Below are 23,094 nucleotides of genomic sequence, written 5' to 3' on the forward strand. Positions count from 1 at the left end.
TGAAAGATTAGAACGACGGTGCCACAGAAATTGGGTATTTTGGAAGGGGGAGCTAATTTGAGGGAGAGAAGAAAATTCAGTCTTTTATATATATATATATTATATAAAATATATATAAAATACACACTATATACTATATATAAATATATAGTATATAGTATATAAAATATATATAATATACACTATATGGTATATAAATATATACTATATTTTTATGTATATGTATATTTGGCCACACCGATAGCATGTGAAAGTTCCTGGCCCTAGAATTGAATCCGTGCCATAGCAGCAGCTCAAGCCACTGCAGTGACAATGCCAGATCCTTAACCCACTGTGCTACAAGGTAACTCCAAGAATTCAGTCTTTAAAATGGTATAGTTGAAGACAGTCATCCAACAAAAATTTACTGAAGCCTATTCCGTTCCACTCACTGTTCAGATACAGCAATAGACCATGCAGACAAAGATCTTTGCCCTGTGGAGTTTAAATTGGAAAAAGGTGGAATGGTCAGAAAATAATAAAAATAAATATAGAATACTGCAAGACAAAAAATTCTGTAGAGAAAAGTAAAGGAGAGAAAGGGAAGAGCACAGTCACTTCAGAGACAGTAGTCTTGAACAGTGGGTGAGAGTGCTAGGGAGGTGGGAGTGAGGTTAGAGCAGGATATCTGCAGTTTTTAATAAGATGTTCAGAGAAGAACTCGCTGGGTGAGTTATGTTGGAGCAAAGATTTTTTTTTTTTTTTTGTCCTTTGCCTTTTCTAGGGCTGCTCCCTTGGCATATGGAGGTTCCCAGGCTAGGGGCCTAATCGGAGCTGTAGCCACTGGCCTACACCACAGCTCACAGCAATGCCGGATCCTTACCCACTGAGCAAGGCCAGGGATCGAACCAGCAACCTTATGGTTCCTAGTCAAATTAAGCCACAACGGGAACTGAGCCATGATGGGAACTCCAGAGCAAAGATTTGAAAGTGGTGAGTGAATGAGCCATGTAAAATCTGTAGGAATAATATCCCAGGTAGAGGGATTGACTAGTGCTAAGGCCTATGACTGGAGGTTCTTCTTGAAGGGATTGCACTTAATGGGTAATTACAAGGTCAGCCTAAGATACCACTACGGGAATGAGTAGTTGAGGTAGCATGGAAGACAAAGAGTATAGGAGCAGAGTTCAAGGAAATGAAACTGCGGTATTGGAAAAATATGAAAGCACTAATAATTAAGATGGGAGTTAGGTTCTACAGAGGGATGGTGACCTACAAGCTAAGTTATTCAAGAATAAGGGCTGGTAACCTATAGGTCTATAAATTGCCTGTGAAAAAAGAGGTAGTGTGGAGTTCCTTTTGTGGCTCAGTGGTTAATGAATCCAACTAGGAACTATGAGGTTGCGGGTTCGATCCCTGGTCTTGCTCCGTGGGTTAAGGATCCGGCTTTGCCATGAGCTGTGGTGTAGGCCAACAGCTCCAGTTCTGATTCGACCCCTAGCCTGGGGACCTCCATATGCCACGGGAGCGGCTCAAGAAATGGCAAAAAGACAAAAAAAAAGAGGTAGTGCAGGTGTTATAATCCTGACATGAGATTCAAAACTGGAGTTGAATGGACTGCAACAACCAGAATAAAAGTTCTGTAATCTTCATTATCCTGAAATAAAATAATTTCCAGTTGTTAATGAAGCTTTCAAGTGAAGATTTGCAAAGGTTAAGTGTTAGTTTTTTACAGGTATATTATATAGCAAAATGGAATAAAAGTTTAGAAGCCCGATTTATCGTGGATTATATAGTCATAAGTGTTGACTTTTCTTGGGTTATTATAAAGAAGAAATTTCTGGTGTTTTAACAGATGGGAAATAAGACCAAGATTGCAAAATGCCCTTTAAGAACTAAACAAACTGGATACATTCTAAAATCAACACAAAATACTTGTGTCAGGAGTGAAAAGGTTTTACAAAAGAAGAGAATTGGTTCAGAAACTTTACTGGCAAAAGGTGAAAAAAATAGCATGACTTTTTCACCCACTAAGGATTTATGCAAGCAGTATGCAGACTGTTTTCATATCCAGAAGGAAATTTCACCTGCAACCCCTAATATACAGAAGACTAGAAACACCACAAATACATTTGTAGTAGCTAAACAGAAGCCTTGCAAAAAGCGCATCACAGCTGAAACTATGAAAAGCAGTTTGGTGTGTCTAACACAAGACCAACTACAACAGATTTTACTGACTATAAACCAAGGAAATAAATCTTTTTCTCTGACTGAGAAGGCAAAGGAAGAAGAAACAAGTAAGATTTTTCTAAAGGTTTAATATTTATCTTATCAATATTTAACTTTTAGAATTTGAGATTCATTGGACTTTTATGTAACTGTGCCTCTTAAATTCTAATGTATAACAGTCTTTTAAATTATTCTTTTAGAAAATGTTCTCCTATATGCAGAAATACTTTTATAGCTAAAATGTGCTGTATTTTAAGGTTAATGCTCAGAGTGTTATCTTCATGTGCCATAGTCTTAAGAAACTCAGTTTCTGTGGATTCTAGATGTACTAATTTCAGAGTGTCTGAGGCTTCTGACTCACAGACATTGAAAAACTTATGGTCTCCGGAGGAGACAGTTTGGGGGGTGTGGGGTGTGCCTGGGCTGTGGGATGGAAATCCTATGAAATCAGATTGTTATGGTCATTATACAACTACAGATGTGATAAATTCATTTGAGTAATAAAAAAATTAAAAAAATAGAATGTATGAGGCTTTATTACAAGAAAAGTAATTATGTAAATAGTCTTTAAAAAAATTGGTGTAGTATTTCTAGTGAAAAACAAAGGAACCTTATTATGAAGATTTGACATGAGTTACTGAAAGGGATTATTTTCCTGGCCCCGGCTTTTGCTCTTCCTGACCTCAATCCTTGCTGAGAATTGGCAGCACTATCTTTTTAGCCAGTGTAAAACACTGACTTGGAACTAGTAGAGTATTGCATGCCTTCTCTTTTCCTAGTCAGGGCATTGTATTATGTTTTAAAAAGCCTTCTAGTTTCAGCTTTGAGCCAAGGAATTGTGATCATGAATAGAAATATTATTAAAATTTTCTTAGGCAATAGGGAAATAAAATTAACAGTCACCAGGAAGAAGCCTCACAACTGGTTTGGGGACCTGGTAGCTCCTTAACACTTCCAAGGTGCTCAAATTGAGTCATTTATCTTCTCTTGGTCTAGATTATTCTTCATAAAGTGAGGGGACGGGCTTTTGTCTTTAAGGCTAGAATTCTAGGTTGGTGAACAAAAGATAAAAACTAAATAGGCGGAGTGAGAGATAATAGCAACAAAGTTAAAAGCAGAATTTGCCTAATATAATGGCCTGCATATTAGATATGCTTTCTCTTCATTGGGAGAGCTATCACCCTAAGGAGGAATTTCTGAGCCAAGTATATGAGCCCGGTATAAAATACTTGAAATCGATAATAGCTGAGACATAGAGACAGTGTTCCATGGTAAAGTTCTCTGGTTTCCTGGCTAAATAAGAAAAATGAGGAGAAGGTGATAAGATTTTTATAAAGCTATTTGCGTCTGTTATCCTTTAAGTTTTGATTTGTGTTACTTATATTATTTGTAAAAGTATTGTTGGCAAGAGTAAATGGAGATTTATTTTGTTGCTTGTTTTCTTATCTGATACAAGAGAGTATATGACTATGGCCACACCTCTGGGCCATAACCTCTGAGTTAACCTTTGAGGCTCAGTTTCCTTTTTTGACAAAAAAAGGTATCCTAATACCACTGCAGGGAGTGCTGTGAGAGGTAATTCCTTAGATAATTTGCCTAAAGCATGTTTTTTTAGAAACTGTATAGCAATATATCAAGATGCTATAATTGATGTAATTTTAGTATTAATTTAAAAATATACATTTTTACCTTCTAGGTCAGTATAGTCTAAATTTAAACAATATTCCTGATCAGCCAAAGGACGAGAACATCATGGGCTTACTTCAAAAAACTGAGGCTGTTTCATCTGTTCAGGATGAAAAAAAACCTGTTTTAAATAAAAATCAGGTGACATCTAATCAGTATGAGCAGAAAATCACCACGTATGTAATTCATATCTGTTATTGTGAGGTCATCTTGGGAATATGGTTTTACTTTTCCTTTACTTGCATGTGAAGTATTTACTCTGAAGACTAGAACTATTTAAAACTTTAATATTTATGGAGTAAGTTGTATAGAAGTGTATAATAAGGTTACTGTTATTTATTTATGTTTTTGCTGTATCTACAGCATTTGAAGGTTCCTGGGCTTGGGATCAAACCAACATAGGTGCAACCTGTGCCTCAGCTTCAGCAATGCCAGATCCTTAATCCCCTGTGCCACATGGGATTTCCACTGTTACTTTTTTGTGTTTTGTCTTAGAGACAATGTATGGAAACCAGCTGATATATTCAGTACTCTGGGAGAAAGAGAACGTGATAGAAGTTTGTTGGAAGCGAAAAAAGCCCAGTGGAAGAAAGAGCTTGGTAAGTAGTTATTGCATCTTTTATTATAGTTTTGTTGGCTTAAGGAATATATATTGACGATGAAGTATATCTTTCTCTATGTTATCAAAAATAACATTCACCATCTAGAGTAGTTCTCTGCAAATACATAAGAAACTTTGTGGTTTCACATTCCCTTACATTATGTCTTTTTGTTTGGTGCTCTTTGGTGTGTACCAAAAGTCACGGAGGAACATTAATATCATCAGTATTGTTCTAGAGATCAAACATTTCTCATTTCCTGAGAACCCATTTTCATATTTTTCCATTACTGAAATTCTATGGGTTAAAAATGGTTTTACTTAAAAATAATACCACCTCACACAGTAAGAATGGCCATCATTAATAAGTCCACAGATAACAAGTGCTGAAGGGGTTATGGAGAAAAGGGAGCCCTCCTGCACTGTTGGTGGGAATGTAAGCTGATACAGTCACTATGGAGAACAGTTTGGAGATACCTTAGAAATCTGTACATAGAACTACCATATGACCCAGCAATCCCACTCCTGGGCATATATCTGGACAAAACTTTCCTAGAAAAAGACACATGCACCAGCATGTTCATTGCAGCTCTATTCACAATAGCCAAGACATGGAAACAACCCAAATGTCAGTCAACAAATAATTGGATTAGGAAGACACGGTATGTATATACAATGGAATACCACTCAGCCATAAAAAAAGAACAACATAATGCCATTTGCAGCAACATGGATGAAACTAGAGACTCTCATACTGAGTGAAATAAGTCAGAAAGAGAAAGACAAATACCATATGATATCACTCATATCTGGATCTAATATACAGCGCAAATGAACCTTTTCACAGAAAAGAAAATCAGGGACTTGGAGAAAAGACTTGTGGTTGCCCAGGGGGAGGGGGAGGGAGTGGGAGGGATCAGGAGCTTGGGGTTAACGGATGCAAACTATTGCTCTTGGAATGGATTTATAATGAGATCCTGCTGTGTAGCACTGAGAACTATGTCTAGACACTTACTTTGCAGCATGGCAGTGGGAGGAAAAATTATGTATACATGTATGTGTAACTTGGTCCCCATGCTGTACAGTGTAAAAAAAACAATTAAAAAAAAAATCACTTTTGGGAGTTCCCTGTTGGCCTAGCAGTTAAGGATCTGGTGTCATCACTCTTGTGGCACAGGAGTTATCCTTGGCCCAAGAACCGCATGCTGCAAGCACAGCCAAAAAAATTAAAGGAGTTCCCGTGGTGGCGCAGTGGTTAACGAATCCGACTAGGAACCATGAGTTTGCGGGTTCAATCCCCAGCCTTGCTCAGTGGGTTAACGATCCGGTGTTGCCGTGAGCTGTGGTGTATGGGATCCCTCATTGCTGTGGCTCTGGCATAGGCTGGTGGCTACAGCTCCGATTGGACCCCTAGCCTGGGAACCTCCATATGCTGTGAGAGCGGCCCAAGAAAATGGCAAAAAGACCAAAAAAAAAAAAAAAATTAAAATTAAAATAATTCATTTAAAAAATTAATCAAAACATTCTAATCAAGAATCAACAATAAAGTGTCACTTAGTATATCCCATACAGAAATAAGCTTATTTCTTTATGTTTCTGCGGACATTATAACAGAAAAATTGTTAATTTCTGTTAGGTAAGATCTTTTTGAAAGAAATTTTTTTATGGCCACATCCATGGTATATGGAAGTTCCCAGGCCAAGAATTGAATCTGAGCCAGAGCTGTGGCAACGCTGGCTGAGTACCTTAACCCATTGCACCAGGCCAGAGATCAAACTCATGCTGCCACAGAGACAATGCCAAATCCTTAACCCGCTGTGCAACAGCAGAAACTCCAGGTAAGGTCTTAAGGTAACTAAGATAATAACTAAGAAACTTCTGTTTGGACTAGACTTAGGGTCCAGGTGTCAGAATTTGGAAAATACAAGACATATAGTTGTACTTCTTAGGAACAGTTGTACTAAAAGCATGAAGATTGACTTTATCTCCACTGAACTGGGAAGTCCTCCAAGGCAATCATAACCCTGCTTGGACAGGTGATCTAGTAAAAGAGATAAGTAGAAGAAGTAGAGAATGAATTGATGTTGGAAGTCAAAGTAATAGAAGAATGAAGAAATGAAATATATGGTAGCAGTATCAGAAGTTTGGAGATCTGATATGTGTTTTTATCATAATTTCAGCTTTAAATGTTTCTTTCAGTAAAAATTTAGACACATGTTTTTTTCTTTTTCTTTTTTGGCCATACCCATGGCATGAGTAAGTTCATAGGCCAGGGACAGAATCTGCACCACAGTAGTGACCTGAGCCACTGCAGTGACAATGCCAGATCCTTAAACTGCTGAGGCACAAGAAAGTTCCAGACACATGATTTTATGTATTTTACTTTTCAGCAGTTAAGAGTAATAATGGCTGACATTTATTAAATATTTATTTTGTGCGAGGCCCTATACTCAAACATAGGCACTATTATTTCTCTCATTTTATAGAAGAGTCAGGGTTTGGAGGGGTGAATATCATTTTCCCACAGTGACACAGCTGGGAAGTGATTGAACTTAAATTTGACCCCAGGGTTCTCTGACTCTAGAGTTCTAGCTCTTAAGTCACTTATTAATAACTGAATGAATGTTGCAGTAGAGTAGAACCTCACAACAATTAGCACAATTGTTCCTTATTGATAATTGTATGAAACAAACATTTTTACATCCGTTTACTCAATATTTAAATTCGATTCTGATTCCATGTTTTCTTTTATTCCATACCCCTTAAAATTCTTCTCTGTCTTGTAAGTTAATCTCCTTCCCAAAAAACAATTTTGAATAGATCTGTGTTGGAATCTGCCCTCTTTAAGAAGGTCATGATTTGTTTATGGGATTTTTTTTTTTTATGGTTTTTGTATATTTTTTTAAAAAGGACATTATTTACAGACGAACAGGTTGCTTTAAAGAAGAAAGAAAAAGAAGCTTCTGAAAAACGGTACAATCCTTGTAAAAAATCTGAAAATGATAAAGTAGTATGGGAAAATCTTCAAATTCTTGATCAGTCAAAGGTAAGAGTATCAAAATCAGGCATTTATGGAATATAAGATAATTGAAATTTATTAATGTTAAGCCATGTTTGTATCATAAAGCTTTTTACTTATTTATTTGCTTTTTTTAGGGCCATGCCTGCAGCATATGGAAGTTCCCAGGCTAGGGGTTGAATCGGAGCTGCAACTGCCAGCCTATGTCAGAGCCACAGCAATGCGGGATCTGAGCCTCGTCTGTGACCTACACCACAGTTCACGGCAATGCCAGATCCTTAACCCACTGGGCTAGGCCAAGGATCTAACCCACATCCTCATGGATGCTAGTCAGGTTCATTTCCACTGAGCCACAATGGGAACTCCATAAAGCTTATTTTTGAAGTGTTCATTTTTTTTTAAAACTCATTTTTATGTGTCACTTTAAAACAATGTGATTTTTAATTATTACCTCAACTGCTCTATTTGCATTCCGTAAATAGTTTTACTATGTCATTAGGTGAGTGTAGAGGTCCTTGGCACCTCCTTTGGTCTCCTACAAAAGAGCTCCACAATTTTTTAGATGACCACAGCATGACCATATGGTATCCACTACAAGGTTTTCAGATCACACATACCATATGTATACTGCACGTCTTTCAGGGACCTTTTAAGTTTTGCCTGTTTTTAATATTAGACAAAAAATATTCTTGTTTTTCTGTTTATTTTTAGACTTTTCCTAGCTCTTCTAGCATTCTGTCACAGTCTCCTAGTCAGGTAATGGTGGTCCATGCTGATGGGAACTCACTACCTTGTGCTAGTCAGGTTTTAGAGGTAAGTTCTAAGTGTCATTATTTTGAATATATAAGTCCTTTAGTGCTTGATCACTGTATAACTTATTTTTCTTGAAGAAGTGAATCTAAATACTCTTATTTTAATTACCTGTTAATTTTTACTGAGTGCATTATGCTCCTTAAATTTTTAAAAAAGTTATCAACTTTCTTTTTCACACATATAATTCTTCCTAGCGAACATTTATATTTTAAAAAATGTATTCTGAAAGTAAGGCAATAACCTAAAGGTATGATTCTAGTGGTAGACATTTTCAGTCCTGGTAGATTTCTTATAGAACCCTTCCAGTTAGATTGTTTGCATGAAAGCTTGTTCTCTTCCATATGGGTCTGACTTGCCTACATCAAACAGCTTTATAGTCTTTTGATAATTTTATGTTAACGAAAGGAATGAAACATGAGTTACGTTTTTATATGTTCCCAAAAGCACTTTGACTAACTGTTAAAAGGCAGTAAGTTAGTCTTGCTAGAATTCATTTTGGAAAACTAGTTGTGGGTGATAATTTTAAGTTTTTAAAGTTTAGATTTTGACGCATACAGATTCTACTAAAAACTACAAATACAGCTGTTCACAAAGTTGGTGACAATCAGTTGTAAACTTTCTTACATTTCAACATTAAGATTAAAAAGCCTTTAATGCTAAAATGATTAAGTATTTCTGTCACCAAAATGTCAGTTGAAATGTTAGTGTGTCATTTATTAGTGCTTATTTTGCATGTTTTTTAGCTCATTGATTATCTGGGATTAATCCAGTCTATGATTGTTAATGCAAATAGTTCCCTTTGTGGGTCAGCGGAAACAAATCTGACTAGGATATATGAGGATGTGGGTTCTATCCTTGGCCTTGCTCAGTGGGTTAAGGATGCAGTGTTGCTGTGAGTGAGCTGTGATATAGGTCGCAGATGCAGCTCAGATCCTGTGTTGCTGTGGCGTAGGCCAGTAGCTACATCTCCCATTTGACCCTTAGCCAGGGAACTTCCATATGCCACAGGTGTGACCCTAAAAGGGAAAAAAAAAAAAAAATTAACCATTTAAGTGACTTTTTAGAGTTTTTTGCATTTTTTAAAAAAATGATAGGAGGTTCCCATTGTCGTGCAGCAGAAACAAATGCACCCAGGAACCATGAGGTTTCAGGTTCAATCCCTGGCCTCTCTCAGTGGGTTAAGGATCTGACGTTGCTGTGAGCTGTGGTGTAGGTTGCAGATGTAGCTTGGATCTGATTGTCATGGCTATGGTGTAGGCCAGCAGCTGTAGCTCCAATTAGACTCCTAACTGGGGAAACTCCATGTGCCGTGGGTGCAGCCGTAAAAAGCAAAAAAAGAAAAGAAAAATAGCATGTGTCTTTTCTTTTTTAATCTAAAAACCAATAAAGATATTTATATTTTGGAGTCAGAGGATTTGGGATGAAAGATTAGAAAGGAAAACATACACTAAATCCAGGGCTGGATAACCTAGAACTCTAGAGTATGATTAACTGTGCTTATTTTTACTATTTAAGTTTAGTTTCTCTGTATTTGGGTATGAGTGCACTAAGATAAAGGAGAAGTGCTGAGGGGACAAGAACGAACTGTGTAACAAAAAAAATCATCCTTAAGTACCTGAAAGTGATTAGTTTCATAAATCCCAGCCAGCCACAAACATTTATATTATTTGAATATTAAGTTAACCTCTTCTTGTTATTGAGAGGAGCAGAAATTTAGCTGCAAACACAATCATCAAAGCTAGTTTTGTTATAAAATAAGGTAATGCATATAAAATGCTTAGAAACATAGCTGACATAAATACCAAGTGTTTAATGAAGGTTTGCTCTAGTTACACTTTTAAAAAGCGCAGGTCCATTCTGATGCTGTTAAGAATCAATCCTCGGAGTTCCTGTTGTGGCTCAGTGGTTAACGAATCTGACTAGGAATCATGAAGTTGCAGGTTCGATCCCTGGCCTTGCTCAGTGGGTTAAGGATCTGGCATTGCCATGGTGTAGGTCGCAGACGAGGCTCGGATCCTGTGTTGCTGTGGCTCTGGTGTAGGCAGATGGCTACAGCTCCTATTAGACCCCTAGCCTGGGAACCTCCATATGCAGCAGGAGCGGCCCTAGAAAAGGCAAAAAAAAAAAAAAAAAAAGTCAATCCTCTCACCATCTTCCTTTCCTCTCTCCTCTTCTTGATTCTAAATTTTACCCCCTCTCCCTCAGTTAAACAGCCCTATTTTCTCATTCTTATGTTTTAACTGTGCAGCTTAGAATTCCTTTTTTGTGTTTCTAAGACATTTGCTTACCACTTCAGCCTTTTTGAGAATACCTCACTTCCATAAAAACTTGACTTTACCAAATGACTTTCCCTTCCTGGGAAGCCTCTTGGGTGAGGGGAGTATATTCCAGTGTACTTTCTAACTTGAGGTTGTCATTCCTCTAGATTCTTACTGCTACCAGAAACAAAATTCCTCTAATTTTTTCCTTTTGTGGTGGTAAAATATACATAACATAAAATTTACCATTTTAATCATTTTTAAGTATACTCTTCAGTGGCATTAAGTGCATTAACTGTTTTGCAACCATTGCCCTGTCCCCAGAATTCTTCTATCATTCCAAACTGAAACTATGTCAAGTAAACAGTAACTTCTCATTTTCTCTTCCCCTGAGCCCCTGGAAACCACCATTCTACTTTCAGTGTCTATAAATTTGGCTGTTCTAGTTATGTTTAAGTGGACTTACACAATATTTGTACTTTTTGTGTCTGATATATTTCACTTAATGTTTTCACGGTTTGTCCATGTTGTAACATGTATCAGAATTTCATGTGTTTTTAAGGCTGAAAATATTCCACTACGTGTATAGTACTACATTTTATTTATCCATTCATCCAGATATTGATGCCCATTTGAGTTGTTACTACTTTTTGGCTGTTGAGAATAATGATGTTATGAACCTTGGTATACAGATAATATATCAGTATTTGTAGTTCTTTTGGGAATATACTTGTAAGTGGAGTTGCTGGATCATATGGTATTTTTTTTTTTTTTACTTTAAAAAAATTACAGTTGATTTACAATGTTGTGCCAATTTCTGCTGTACAGAAAGTTATTTAGTCATATATATATATATATATGTATATATACACTATTTTTATATTCTTTTCCATCATGGTCTCTACCAGGAGATTGGATATAGTTCCCTGTGTTAAATAGTAAGACCCTATTTTTTATCTATTCTAAATGTAATAGTTTATATCTACTAACCCCAAACTTCAGTCTATCCCACTCCTCCCTTCCCCCTTGGCAGCCACAAGTCTATTCTCTATATCTGTGAGTCTTTGTGTTTTGTAAATAGGTTCATTGATATTATATGGTACTTGTCTTTCTCTCTCTGAACTTACTCAATGTAATAATCCCTGATTGCACCCATGTTGCTGCAGATGGCATTGTTTTGTTTGTTTTTATGGCTAAGTCGTATTTCATTGTATATATGTACCACGTCTTTTTTTTTTTTTTGTCTTTTTTCTAGGGCCACACCTGAGGCATATGGAGCTTCCCAGGCTAGGGGTCTAATTGGAGCTGTAGCTGCCAGCCCATGCCAGAGCCACAGTAACACCAGATCCAAGCCACATATGCAACCTACGCCACAGCTCACAGCAGTGCCAGATCCTTAACCCACTGAGCAAGGCCAGGGATCGAACCTGCAACCTCATGGTTCCTAGTCGTATTTGTTAACCACTGAGCTACTACGGGCCTCCTGTACCACGTCTTTTTAATCCATTCATCTGTCAGTAGACATTGAGGTTGTTTCCATGTCATAGCTATTGGGAATAGTGCTGCTGTGAACACAGAGGTGCATTTATCTTTTTGAATGAGAGTATTGTCTGGATATATGCCCATAAGTGGGATTGCTAGATCATATAGAAACTCTATCCTCAGTTTTCGGAGGAACCTCCATACTGTTTTCTCTAGTGGTTATACCAGTTTAAATTCGCACCAACAGTGTTAGGAATTTTCCGTTTTCTCCATAATCTCCTCAGCATTTGTTATTTGTAGACTTATTAATAATGGCCATTCTGGGAGTTCCCGTCGTGGCGCAGTGGTTAACGAATCCGACTAGGAACCATGAGGTTGCGGGTTCGGTCCCTGCCCTTGCTCAGTGGGTTAACGATCCAGCATTGCCGTGAGCTGTGGTGTAGGTTGCAGACGCGGCTCGGATCTGGCGTTGCTGTGGCTCTGGCGTAGGCCGGTGGCTACAGCTCTGATTCAACCCCTAGCCTGGGAACCTCCATATGCCGCGGGAGCGGCCAAAGAAATAGCAACAACAACAACAACAACAAAAAGACAAAAAAAAAAGAAAAAATAATGGCCATTCTGACCACTGTGAGGTGGTACCTCACTGCAGTTTTGATTTGCATTTCTTTAATACTTAGTGATGTTGAGTATCTTTTCATATGCCTCCTGGCCATCCAATATGTATTCTTTTTTTGTTTGTTAGTTTCATTTTTAAAAGTTTTATTGAAGTATATTTGATTTACAATGTGCTAATTTCTGCTTTGCAACAAAGTGACTCAGTTATACTATACACACTTCTTTTGCAGATTCTTTTCCCTTATATATTATCACAGAATATTGAAAAAATATGGAGCACTTCACAGATTTACCTGTCGTCCTTGTGCAGGGGCCATGCTGATCTACTCTGTATTGTTTCAATTTTAGTATATGTGTTGCTGAAGCAAGCACCTGTTCTCTTCTTTGACAAAATGTCTCATTAGGTCTTCTGCTCATTTTTCATTTGGGTTGTTTGTATTGAGCTGCATGAGCTGTTTGTTTTAGAGATTAATCCCTTGTCGGTCACTTTGTTTGCAAATATTTTCTCCCATTCTGTGAGTTGTCTTTCCGCTTTGTTTATGGTCTCCTTTGCTGTGCAAAAGCCTGTAAGTTTGATTAGGTTTCATTTGTTTATTTTTGTTTTTATTTCTCTTGCCTTGAGAGACTGACTTAAAACTTTTGTACAATTTATGCGAGTGTTTTGCCTGTATTCTCTTCTTAGAGGTTTATGGTGTCATGTCTTATGGCTAAGTCTTTTTTTTTTTTCTTTTTTTTTTTTCTTTTTTTATGGCCCTACCTGGAGCACATGCAAGTTCCCAGGCCAAGGAGCAAATTGGAGCAAGGCCAGAGATTGAACCCAAATCCTCACAGAGACTACATCGGGTCCTTAACCTGCTGAGCCACAACTGGAACTCTCCGTTTAAATCTTTAAGCCATTTTGAGTTTATTTTTTTTGTGCATGATGTGAGGTTGTGTTCTAATTTCATTGATTTATGTGCAGCTGTCAAATTTTCTTAGTACCACTTGATGAAGAGACTTTTTCCCATTTTATATTTTTGCCTCCTTTGTCAAAGATGAAATGACTGCAGGTGTGGGGTTTATTTCTTGTTTCTCCATTCTCCTATTGATCCATATATCTGTTTTTGTGCCAATACCATGCTGTTTTGATTACTGTAGCTTTGTAATATTGTCTGAAGCCAGGAAGTTATGCCCCTTGCTTTGTTTTTTTCCCTCAGGATTGCTGTGGTAATTCTGGGTCTTTTATGGTTTCATGTAAATTTTTGAATTGTTTTTTCTAGTTCTGTGAAAAATGTCATGAGTACTTTAATAAAGATCACATTAAATCTGTAGATTGCTGGACTTCCCATTGTGGCGCAGCAGAAACGAATCCGACTAGGAACCATAAAGTTACGGGTTCGATCCCTGGCCTCAGTGGGTTAAGGATGTGGTGTTGCTGTGAGCTGTGGTATAGGTGACATACACAGCTCATATCTGGCATTGGTATGGCTATGGTGTAGTCTGGCACCTGTAGCTCTGATTAGACACCTAGCCCGGGAACCTCCATATGCCACAGGTGTGGCCCTAAAAACCAAAAAAAAAAAAAAAAAAAAAATCTGTAGGGAAGTTCCCATTGTGGTTCAATGGTTAGCAAACCCAACAGCGTCCATAAGGACGTGGGTTTGATCGCTGACTTTGCTCAGTGGGTTAAGGATCCAGCATTGCCATGAGCTGTGGTGTATGTCGAAGATGTACCTTGCATCCCATGTTGCTGGGGCTGTGGTGTAGGGTGGTGGCTACAGCTCTGATTGGACCCCTAGCCTGGGAACTTCCACATGTCTTGGGTGCGGCCCTAAAAAGACAAAAGGAGAAAAAAAAAATCTGTAGATTGCTTTGGGTAGTGTGGCCATTTTAACTATTAATTCTTCCAACCACAGAAGAACCATAGCTTTCCATTTATGTGAGTCCTCTTTAATTTCCTTTACTAATGTTTTATAGTTCTCAGCTCATAAGCCTTTCACCTTCTTGGTTAGATTTTTTCCTAGATTTTTTTTGGGGGGGAGGGGTTTATTATTTATTAATTCATTTGTCTTTTTATGGCCATAACCATGGCATTTGGAAGTTCCCAGGCTAGGGTTCGAATTGGAGCTCCAGCTGCCAGCCTATGCCACAGCCACACAGTGTGGGTCCCAGCTACGTATGCACCCTACACCATAGCTCACAGCAACACTGGATCTTTAACCCACTGAATGGGGCCAGAGATTGAATCTGAGTCCTCATGGATGCTAGTCAGGTTTGTTACTGCTGAGCCATGACGGGAACTCAGGTGTGATTTTAAGGATAGTATTTTTTTATATTCCTTTTCTGATATTTCATTGTTAGTGGGTATGATCCCTCTATATCTACTTTGATAAGCGTTTTTCATGAATGGATGTTGAATTCTGTCAAATGCTTTTTCTGCATCTATTGAGATGATACGGTTTTGCCTTTTTATTAATGTGGTGTTGTACATTGATTTGCGTATGTTGAACCATCTTTGTGAGCTCTGGATGAATTCCACTTGGTCGTGGTGTATGATCTTTTTTATGTGTTGTTGGGTATGGTTTGCTAAAATTGTGTTGAAAACATTTTTTTAATGGCTGCACCTGCAGCACATGGAAGTTCCCAGCTCAGGGATAGAATCTGAGCAGCAGCTGTGACCTATGACACAGGTACAGCAACACCAGATCCCTTAATCTGTTGTACCAGACCAGGAATAGAACCTGACTTCCTCAGCAACCCTAGCAGCTGCAGTCGGATTCTATACAACAGGAATTCCAGTTGAGAATTTTTTCATTTATACTCATCAAAGACATTTGCCAATAGATTTTTTTGTTTTGTTTTGGTTGTGTTTTTGGTTTTGATATTAGGGTGGTGTTGACTTCCTAGAGTGTCTTTGGGAGTGTTCTCTTCAGTCTTTTGGAAGAGTTTGACAAGGATAGGTATAGGTTCTTTGTATGTTTGGTTAGAATTCACCTGTGAAGCCACCTGGTCCTGGACTTTTGTTTGTAGGGAGGTTTTTTTAATTACATGTTTAATTTCACTTCTAGTGATTGGTCTGTTCAAACAATTTTTTTTTTTTTCCCCACACCTGCAGCATCTAGAACTTCGCAGTCCAGGGCTCAAACCCACACTACAGCAGTACTCCAAGCCACAGCAGTGACAACACCAGATCCTTAACCCACTGTACCACAGGAGAACTGTGTCTTTCTTCTTCTTTTTTTTTTTTTTTTTTTTTTTTTGTCTTTTTGCTATTTCTTTGGGCCGCTCCCACGGCATATGGAGGTTCCCAGGCTAGGGGTCGAATTGGAGCTGTAGCCACTGGCCTACACCAGAGTCACAGCAACGCGGAATCCGAGCCGCGTCTGCAACCTACACCACAGCTCACGGCAACGCCGGATCGTTAACCCACTGAGCAGGGGCAGGGACCGAACCCGCAACCTCATGGTTCCTAGTCGGATTCGTTAACCACTGCGCCATGACGGGAACTCCTGCATTCAGATTCTTAACACAGTGTGCTACAGTGAGAACTTAAAAGGAATTTTTTAGAAGAGATGTAAAGTCTAATGTAGAGGATAACTACAAGTAGCTTATAAAGATGTTGTGCCACAGTGGGGACTTAAGGTTATATCTTTTTCCCACTATGGCACAACAGGATAGGCAGCATCTCTGTAGAACCAGAATGTAGTTTTGATCCCCAGCCTGGCATAATAGGTTAAAGGATCTGAAATTGCTACAGCTGCAACATAGGTCACCACTGCACTCTGATTCAATCCCTGATGGGAACTTCATATGCTGTTGGTGTGGCCATTAAAAAGAAAAAAGATTCAACCTTGAGTGATGGGCTTTTCCAAAGAAGAAAACAAATAAGAGGTACTAATAACAGGAATCTGAGAACAAAAATGTTGAGACCAGTAAAAAAAAAAAATTAAGCTAAATAAGATTTTTGAAAGGCTAATTTGAACATACATCTTAAAAAAGCATTCAAATTTCAAGAACAAGAGCAGACTTATTCAGGCATTTAAGCATATGAAGAAGGCAAGGAACAAATTTCAAGTTAACCTTAGACTTCTTCTCTGTAGATAATAGAACAGTATTTATAAAGGTTTAAGAGATAAAGATGGACTAAAAAAATGTAATGCCTAAACAACATGTTCACATATAAAGGGAGCATAAATACATACTCTGATAAGTTAGCGCAACAAAAATTATTATACTGCTAATTTTGTTTTTGTTTTTCTTAGAATTCAAGGAATTATTCTGGACCCAATGTATTTTTCTTAATAAAATGTCATAGATTGTCTTAGGGCTGTAGCAGCAGAAACAAAGAAGGATATCCGAGAGACATTATGGTTCAATAGAGAAAGCCTTTGGCTCTATTATGTCCCCCTGGCTCTTGGTCCAGAAGCAGTGTCTAATAATTCCTTTCACAGTAAATGAAACTATATTAGGATAGGAATTTGAAAATTTTATAATCGTTTTGAAGAAAGAACTTCCTGTTTTTCATTAGAAAATTTCCTTTCTTTACAGTTAGTTATCTTATATTTTTCTGCTAGAATATGTTACAAATATGATTCTGAAAATCAGAATATCTACTTAACCCTTGAATACTTGATTTTTTTGTTTAAAATTATTGCTTCTCTTAGGGATAAATACTGTACCATATTAAATATATATAAATTCTTTGGAAAGATTTGTAAGTATATAAAGAGATTAAACTTTAGGTGATATTGATGATTGTTGTTTAGGAAGCAGTACTGATGGAGCACCCTCTCAGTGTTATAAGACAAGAACACCAGAAAAAATGGATTGAAGAATTGAACAAGCAAGTAGAAGATGATCATCAAAAAAAAGCAGAGGAAAAAATATCTTCAAAGGTAATTTATGAAGTTTTATGGATATAAAAGGGAAAAATTAATTTCAGTCTTTAGCCATAAACGTAAAAGTATTTTGAAACTGTTTGATAAGACTATTGACATATTTTTCCACATTTGCTCTTGTGAACCTTGCACAATACATTTAAAATAAGTATGCTTTTTACATGGCTTCTTGTAACTGACTTTTTAGAAATTTCCCAATTCTTTGAATTTTTCGTATTCTCCAAGCTTAGTTATCTAAATGTCTATGGAATCAATACAGGTTATAGTTTTTTTAATTTTTATGATGCTTGTTCTGCTGAATGGTGACTTTTAGAAATCATGTTTGTCATTTGGGATTTTAAATGTTAAGAACAGTTGGAAACATTCTTTTTAAATTAAAAAAAATTTTTATTAGAATTGATTTACAATGTTCTGTCAATTTCTGCTGTATAGTAAAGTGACCCAGTTACTTATATATATACACACATTCTTTTTCTCACATTATCCTCTATAATGTTCCGTCACACGTGACTAGATATAGTTCCCTGTGGTATACAACAGGATCTCATTGCTTGTATGCTCCATATGCTATAGTTTGCATCTACTGACCCCAAACTCCAAGTCCATCCCACTCCTTCCCCCTCCCCCTGGGCAATCACAAGATGGTTATCTGTGTCCATGAGTTTGTTTCTTTTCTGTGATAGGTTCATTTGTGCCATATATTAGATTCCAGATATAAGTACAGTCATATGTACTTGTCTTTCTCTTTCTGACTTACCTCACTTACAATGAGAGTCTCTAGTTCCACGCATGTTACTGAAAATGGCATTATTTTGTTCTTTTTTATGGCTAAGTAGTATTCCATTGTGTATATATACCACATCTTCTTAATCCATTCATCTGTCAATGGATATTTAGGTTGTTTCCATGTCATAGCTATTGTGAATAGTGTTGCAGTGATCACAGGAGTGCATGTATCTTTTTCAATGAAAGTTAGGTCCAGATATATGCCCAGGGGTGGGATTGCTGGATCCTATGGAAGTTCTACATTTCGTTTTCTGGGGTACTGCCATACTGTTTTCCATAGTGTTTTTACCAACTTACATTCCAACCAACAGTGTAGGAGGATTCCTTTTTCTCCACACCCTCTCCAGCATTTATTATTTGTAGACTTACTAATGATGGCCATTCTGACCAGTGTGAGGTGGTACCTCATTGTAGTTTTGATTTGCATTTCTCTAATAATTAGTGACGTTGAACATTTTTTCATGTGCCTGTTGGCCATCTGTATGGCTTTGGAGAAATGTCTATTCAGGTCTTCTGCCCATTTTTCAATTGGCTGTTTGTTCTTCTGCTGTTGAGTTGTATGTGTTGTTTGTATATTTTGGAGATTAAGCCCTTGTCATTTGCATTGTCATTTGAAACTATTTTCTCCCATTCCATAGGTTATCTTTTTTTTTTTTTTTCTGGTTTCCTTTGCTATGCAAAAGCTTGTAAGTTTGATTAGATCCCATTGGTTTATTTTTGTTTTTATTTCTGTTGCCTTGGGGGACTGACCTAAGAAAACATTTGTTCAGATGATATCAGAACATGTTTTGCCTATGTTCTCTTCTAAGATTTTTATGGTGTCTTGTCTTATGTTTAAATCTTTAAGCTATTTCAAGTTTATTTTTGTGCATGGTGTGAGGGTGTGTTCTAGTTTCATTGATTTACAGGCGGCTGTCCAGCACCACTTGTTGAAGAGACTGTATTTTTCCCATTTTGTATTCTTGCCTCCTTTGTCGAAGATTGATTGACCATAGGTGTCTGGATTTATGTCTCTATTCTGTCCCTTTGGTCTGTATGTCTCTTTTTGTCCCAGTACCACACTGTCTTGTTTATTGTAGCTCTGTAATCTTGTCTGAAGTCTGGGAGAGTTATGCCTCCTGCTTGGTTTTTGTTCCTCAGGATTGCTTTGCCAATTCTGGGTCTTTTATGCTTCCATATAAATTTTTGGATTGTTTGTTCTAGTTCTGTGAAAAAAGTCATGGGTATTTGATCAGGATCACATTGAAACTGTAGATTGCTTTGGGTAGTATGGCCATTTTTTTTTTTTTTTTTCCCACTGTACAGCAAGGGGGTCAGGTTATCCTTACATGTATACATTACAATTACATTTTTTCTCCCATGTATGGCCATTTTAACATCATTAATTCTTCCAGTCCAGGAGCATGGAGTATCTTTCCATTTCTTTGAATCCTTTTTAATTTCCTAGATTAATGTTCTATAGTTCTCAGCATGTAAGTCTTTTAACTCCTTCATCAGGTTTATTCCAGGGTATTTAATTTTTGGGGTGTGATTTTAAAAGATAATGTATTTTTATATTCCTTTACTAATACTTCATTGTCAGTATACAGAAGTGGAACCAATTCCTGAAAACTAATCTTGTATCCTACTACTTTGCTGAATTCATTGATCAGTTTGAGTAGTTTTTGTCTGGAGTCCTTAGGGTTTTCTCTATGTGGTATAATGTTATCTGCATAGTGTGTCAATTTTAGGTCTTCCAGTTTGGATCCCTTTTGTTTGTTTTGTTCATTTGATTGCTGTGGCGAGGACTTCCAATACTATGTTGAATAAAAGTGTTGAGTGTTGGCATCCTTGTCTTGCTCCACATTTGAGTGGGAAGGCTTTCGGCTTTGCTCTGTTGAGTATTCTTCTGGCTGTGGATTTGTCATAAATGGCTTTTATTATGTTAAGGTATATTCCCTCTATACCCATTTTTTTTGTTTTATTTCTGTTTGTTTTTGTGGGGGATTTTTTTGCTTTTTTTTAGGGCTGCACTGCAGCATATGGAGATTCCCAGGCTAGGGATCCAATCAGAGGGACAGCTACCAGCCCACACCACAGTCACAGCAACCAGGATCTGAGCCATGTCAGCAACCTACACCACAGCTCACAGCAATGTGAGATTCTTAACCCACTGAGCAAGGCCAGGGATTGAACTGGCAACCTCATGGTTCCTAGTCGGATTCATTTCCACTCTGCCACGACGGGAACTCCCTATACCCATTTTGCTAAGAGTTTTTATCAAGAATGGATGTTGAATTTTGTTAGATGCTTTTTTGCATGTATCAAGATGATCATGTGGTTTTCAACTTTTCTTTTGTTAATGTGGTTTACGATGTTGATTGACTTGTATATGTTGAACCATCCTTGTGAACTTAGGATGAATCTCACTTGGTTGCGGTGTATGATCTTTTTTTTAATGTTCTTCCTTAAAATTATTTATTTATTTTCTAAGTATATTTATTTTTTATTTTTAATTGTATGATCTTTTTTATATGTGGTCGGATTTGGTTGGCTAAAATTTTGTTGAGAATTTTTGTGTCTATATTCATCAAAGATATTGGCCTATAATTTTCTTTTTTGGTAGTATCATTGTCTGATTTTGGTATTAGGGTGATGGCGGCTTCATAGAATTTTTTGGGAGTGTTCCTCCTTTTTCAACCCTTTGTAAAAGTTCAAGAAGGATGGGTATAAGTTCTTTGTATGTTTGGTAGAATTTGCCTGTGAAGCCGTCTGGTCCTGGACTTTTGTTTGTAGGAGTGTTTTTATTACATATTCAATTTCATTTCTAGTGATCAGTCTGTTCAGTTGATCTGTTTCTTCTCGATTTAATTTTGGCAGGCTGTATGTCTCTAGAAAGTTGTCCATTTCTTCTAAGTAGTCAAATTTGTTGGCATGTAATTGTTAATAGTATTCTCTATACAGTGGTTTATTGTATTTCTGCAGTATCAATTGAGATTTCTCCTTCTTCATTTCTTACTTTGGGTTCTTTCTCATCTTCTTGGTGAGTCTAGCCAGAAGTTTGTCAATTTCATTTACCCTTTCAGAGAACCAGCTTTGTTTTATTGATTTTTTTCCTATTGTTTTTTGAATCTCTATTTTATTTATTTCCTCTCTGATCTTTATGCTTTCCTGTCTTCTGCTGACTTTCGGTTTCGTTTGTTCTTTTTCTAATTCTTCTAGATGGTGGGTTAAGTTGTCGATTTGAGATTTTTCTTCTCTTTTGAGGAAGGCCTGTATTGCTGTGAACTTCCCTCTAAGCACTGCTTTTGCAGCATCTCATAGATTTTGAATGGTTATGTTTTCATTATCATTTGTCTCAAGTTATTTTTTAATTTCCCTTTTTCCTCATTGACCCATTGGTTTTTAGTAGTATGTTGGTTAGTCTTCATGTAGTCATTTTTTCTCATTTCTTTTCCTATGGTTGATTTCTAGTGGAAAAATTCTTAGCAGTTCTTCTTTGTTGTGATTAGGGTGAAGAACATGACAGATGGGCAATGCATTCTGATTCATTAAAAAGCTATCCTGATTCTCAGTCTCAACTCTCCTCTCGATCAACACACAAACAACCAGAGTACTTCTGTGTCTCTCCGGACACTCAGGAGTTGGCTGATATCAGCAGTCTGTATACACCTACAACTGGAAGCCAGGTTGAACCTTCAGAGGAGGAGCATATAGCAAAACCTGTCAGAGATGTGGTTGTGGCATACAGTCAAAAAACGAAGTAAGTTCAGAGGATAGAGCTTCCTTGCCTGCTCATTTATGTCTTTCAGAAGTGCTTTATGTTAATATCTATTTCTTTCCTAAACAACAACAACAAAGCTCTTTTCTTCAGTATTTGTTGGTGTTTAAGGAAGTCTCTGTACTTCATTAGGATTGTTGTTACATTTATGTCTTAAGAGGTTTCGTTTTTTTTTTTTTTTTTTTCTTTAAAGTAGAAATGACTAGTAGGTATATGTCAAACAAAAATGATTTAGTACCTTGTTAAACCACCTTTTGGGGGTTTTAAATAGTTTATGTATCTTGCCCAGCTTTCTCCGTTCTATGACTGCTCTTTTGGACCCAGCTCAGATTGAGGAACGAGACAGGCGGCGACAAAAACAGTTAGAACATCAGGTATTGCATTGTACAATGTTCTTTGCCTTGATAATTAGTAGTCATGGCCTAGATACCTATGTAAATGGAAATTAAAATTACACCGTAAACTTATAGCACAGGCTCTGTGCAGTCCTGTGATAAATTAAATCCCTACTCTCCAGCTGGCATTATATTAAAATTATATTCATGTTGAGAAGCAGACAGTTTCATATAGTACAGCCATTTGTCTTTCAAGAGAGAGGTATTTAATATATATAGATTGTGTATCTGAAACAAGAATTTTTTTTTTTTTGTCTTTTTGCTATTTCTTTGGGCCGCTCCTGCGGCATATGGAGGTTCCCAGGCTAGGGGTCGAATCGGAGCTGTAGCTGCCAGCCTACACCGGAGCCACACAGCAACGCGGGATCCGAGCCGCGTCTGCAACCTACACCACAGCTCACGGCAACGCCGGATTGTTAACCCACTGAGCAAGGGCAGGGACCGAACCCGCAACCTCATGGTTCCTAGTCGGATTCGTTAACCATTGCGCCACGACAGGAACTCCTGAAACAAGAATGTTTAATATTGGATATTTTGTTCTCCAGTTCTCCTGAATTCTGTACAGAATGAGAATTGTTTCTTTGAAAGGGGAGTAAA

General features: G+C 37.4%; 1 protein-coding gene and 1 non-coding gene across 22 annotated transcripts in view; one reads left to right on the top strand and one right to left on the bottom strand.

The window, feature by feature from the left end:
* The window catches only part of CCDC66 (coiled-coil domain containing 66), a 55,346-nt gene that overhangs the window by 9,731 nt on the left and 22,521 nt on the right, over positions 1–23,094 (top strand). For 13 of the 21 annotated variants that reach the window (XR_014823377.1, XR_014823378.1, XR_014823379.1 and 10 more), the window contains 8 exons: positions 1,835–2,276; positions 3,905–4,070; positions 4,390–4,493; positions 7,417–7,538; positions 8,223–8,324; positions 17,425–17,553; positions 21,834–22,084; positions 22,392–22,476. Coding sequence is in view for 17 of the 21 variants with exons in the window: in XM_084988671.1 (XP_084844797.1) it covers positions 1,835–2,276; positions 3,905–4,070; positions 4,390–4,493; positions 7,417–7,538; positions 8,223–8,324; positions 17,425–17,553; positions 21,834–22,084; positions 22,392–22,476 (1,401 nt within the window). In the remaining 4 variants the exon portion in view is untranslated. The remainder of the gene's footprint in view (positions 1–1,834; positions 2,277–3,904; positions 4,071–4,389; positions 4,494–7,416; positions 7,539–8,222; positions 8,325–17,424; positions 17,554–21,833; positions 22,085–22,391; positions 22,477–23,094) is intronic. The other 8 variants (XM_084988683.1, XM_084988684.1, XM_084988685.1 and 5 more) reach the window with 4 other exon arrangements.
* LOC146397351 (U6 spliceosomal RNA) lies at positions 12,945–13,051 on the bottom strand. Its single transcript, XR_014825424.1, has one exon. It is a non-coding gene; the product is annotated as a U6 spliceosomal RNA (small nuclear RNA).

The sequence above is a fragment of the Sus scrofa genome, chromosome 13 (assembly GCF_054392235.1).
Source record: "Sus scrofa isolate SSC_HxYL_T2T_F1_AM1 chromosome 13, Sscrofa_HxYL_maternal_Yorkshire_Landrace_v2.0, whole genome shotgun sequence".
Classification (NCBI taxonomy): domain Eukaryota; kingdom Metazoa; phylum Chordata; class Mammalia; order Artiodactyla; family Suidae; genus Sus; species Sus scrofa.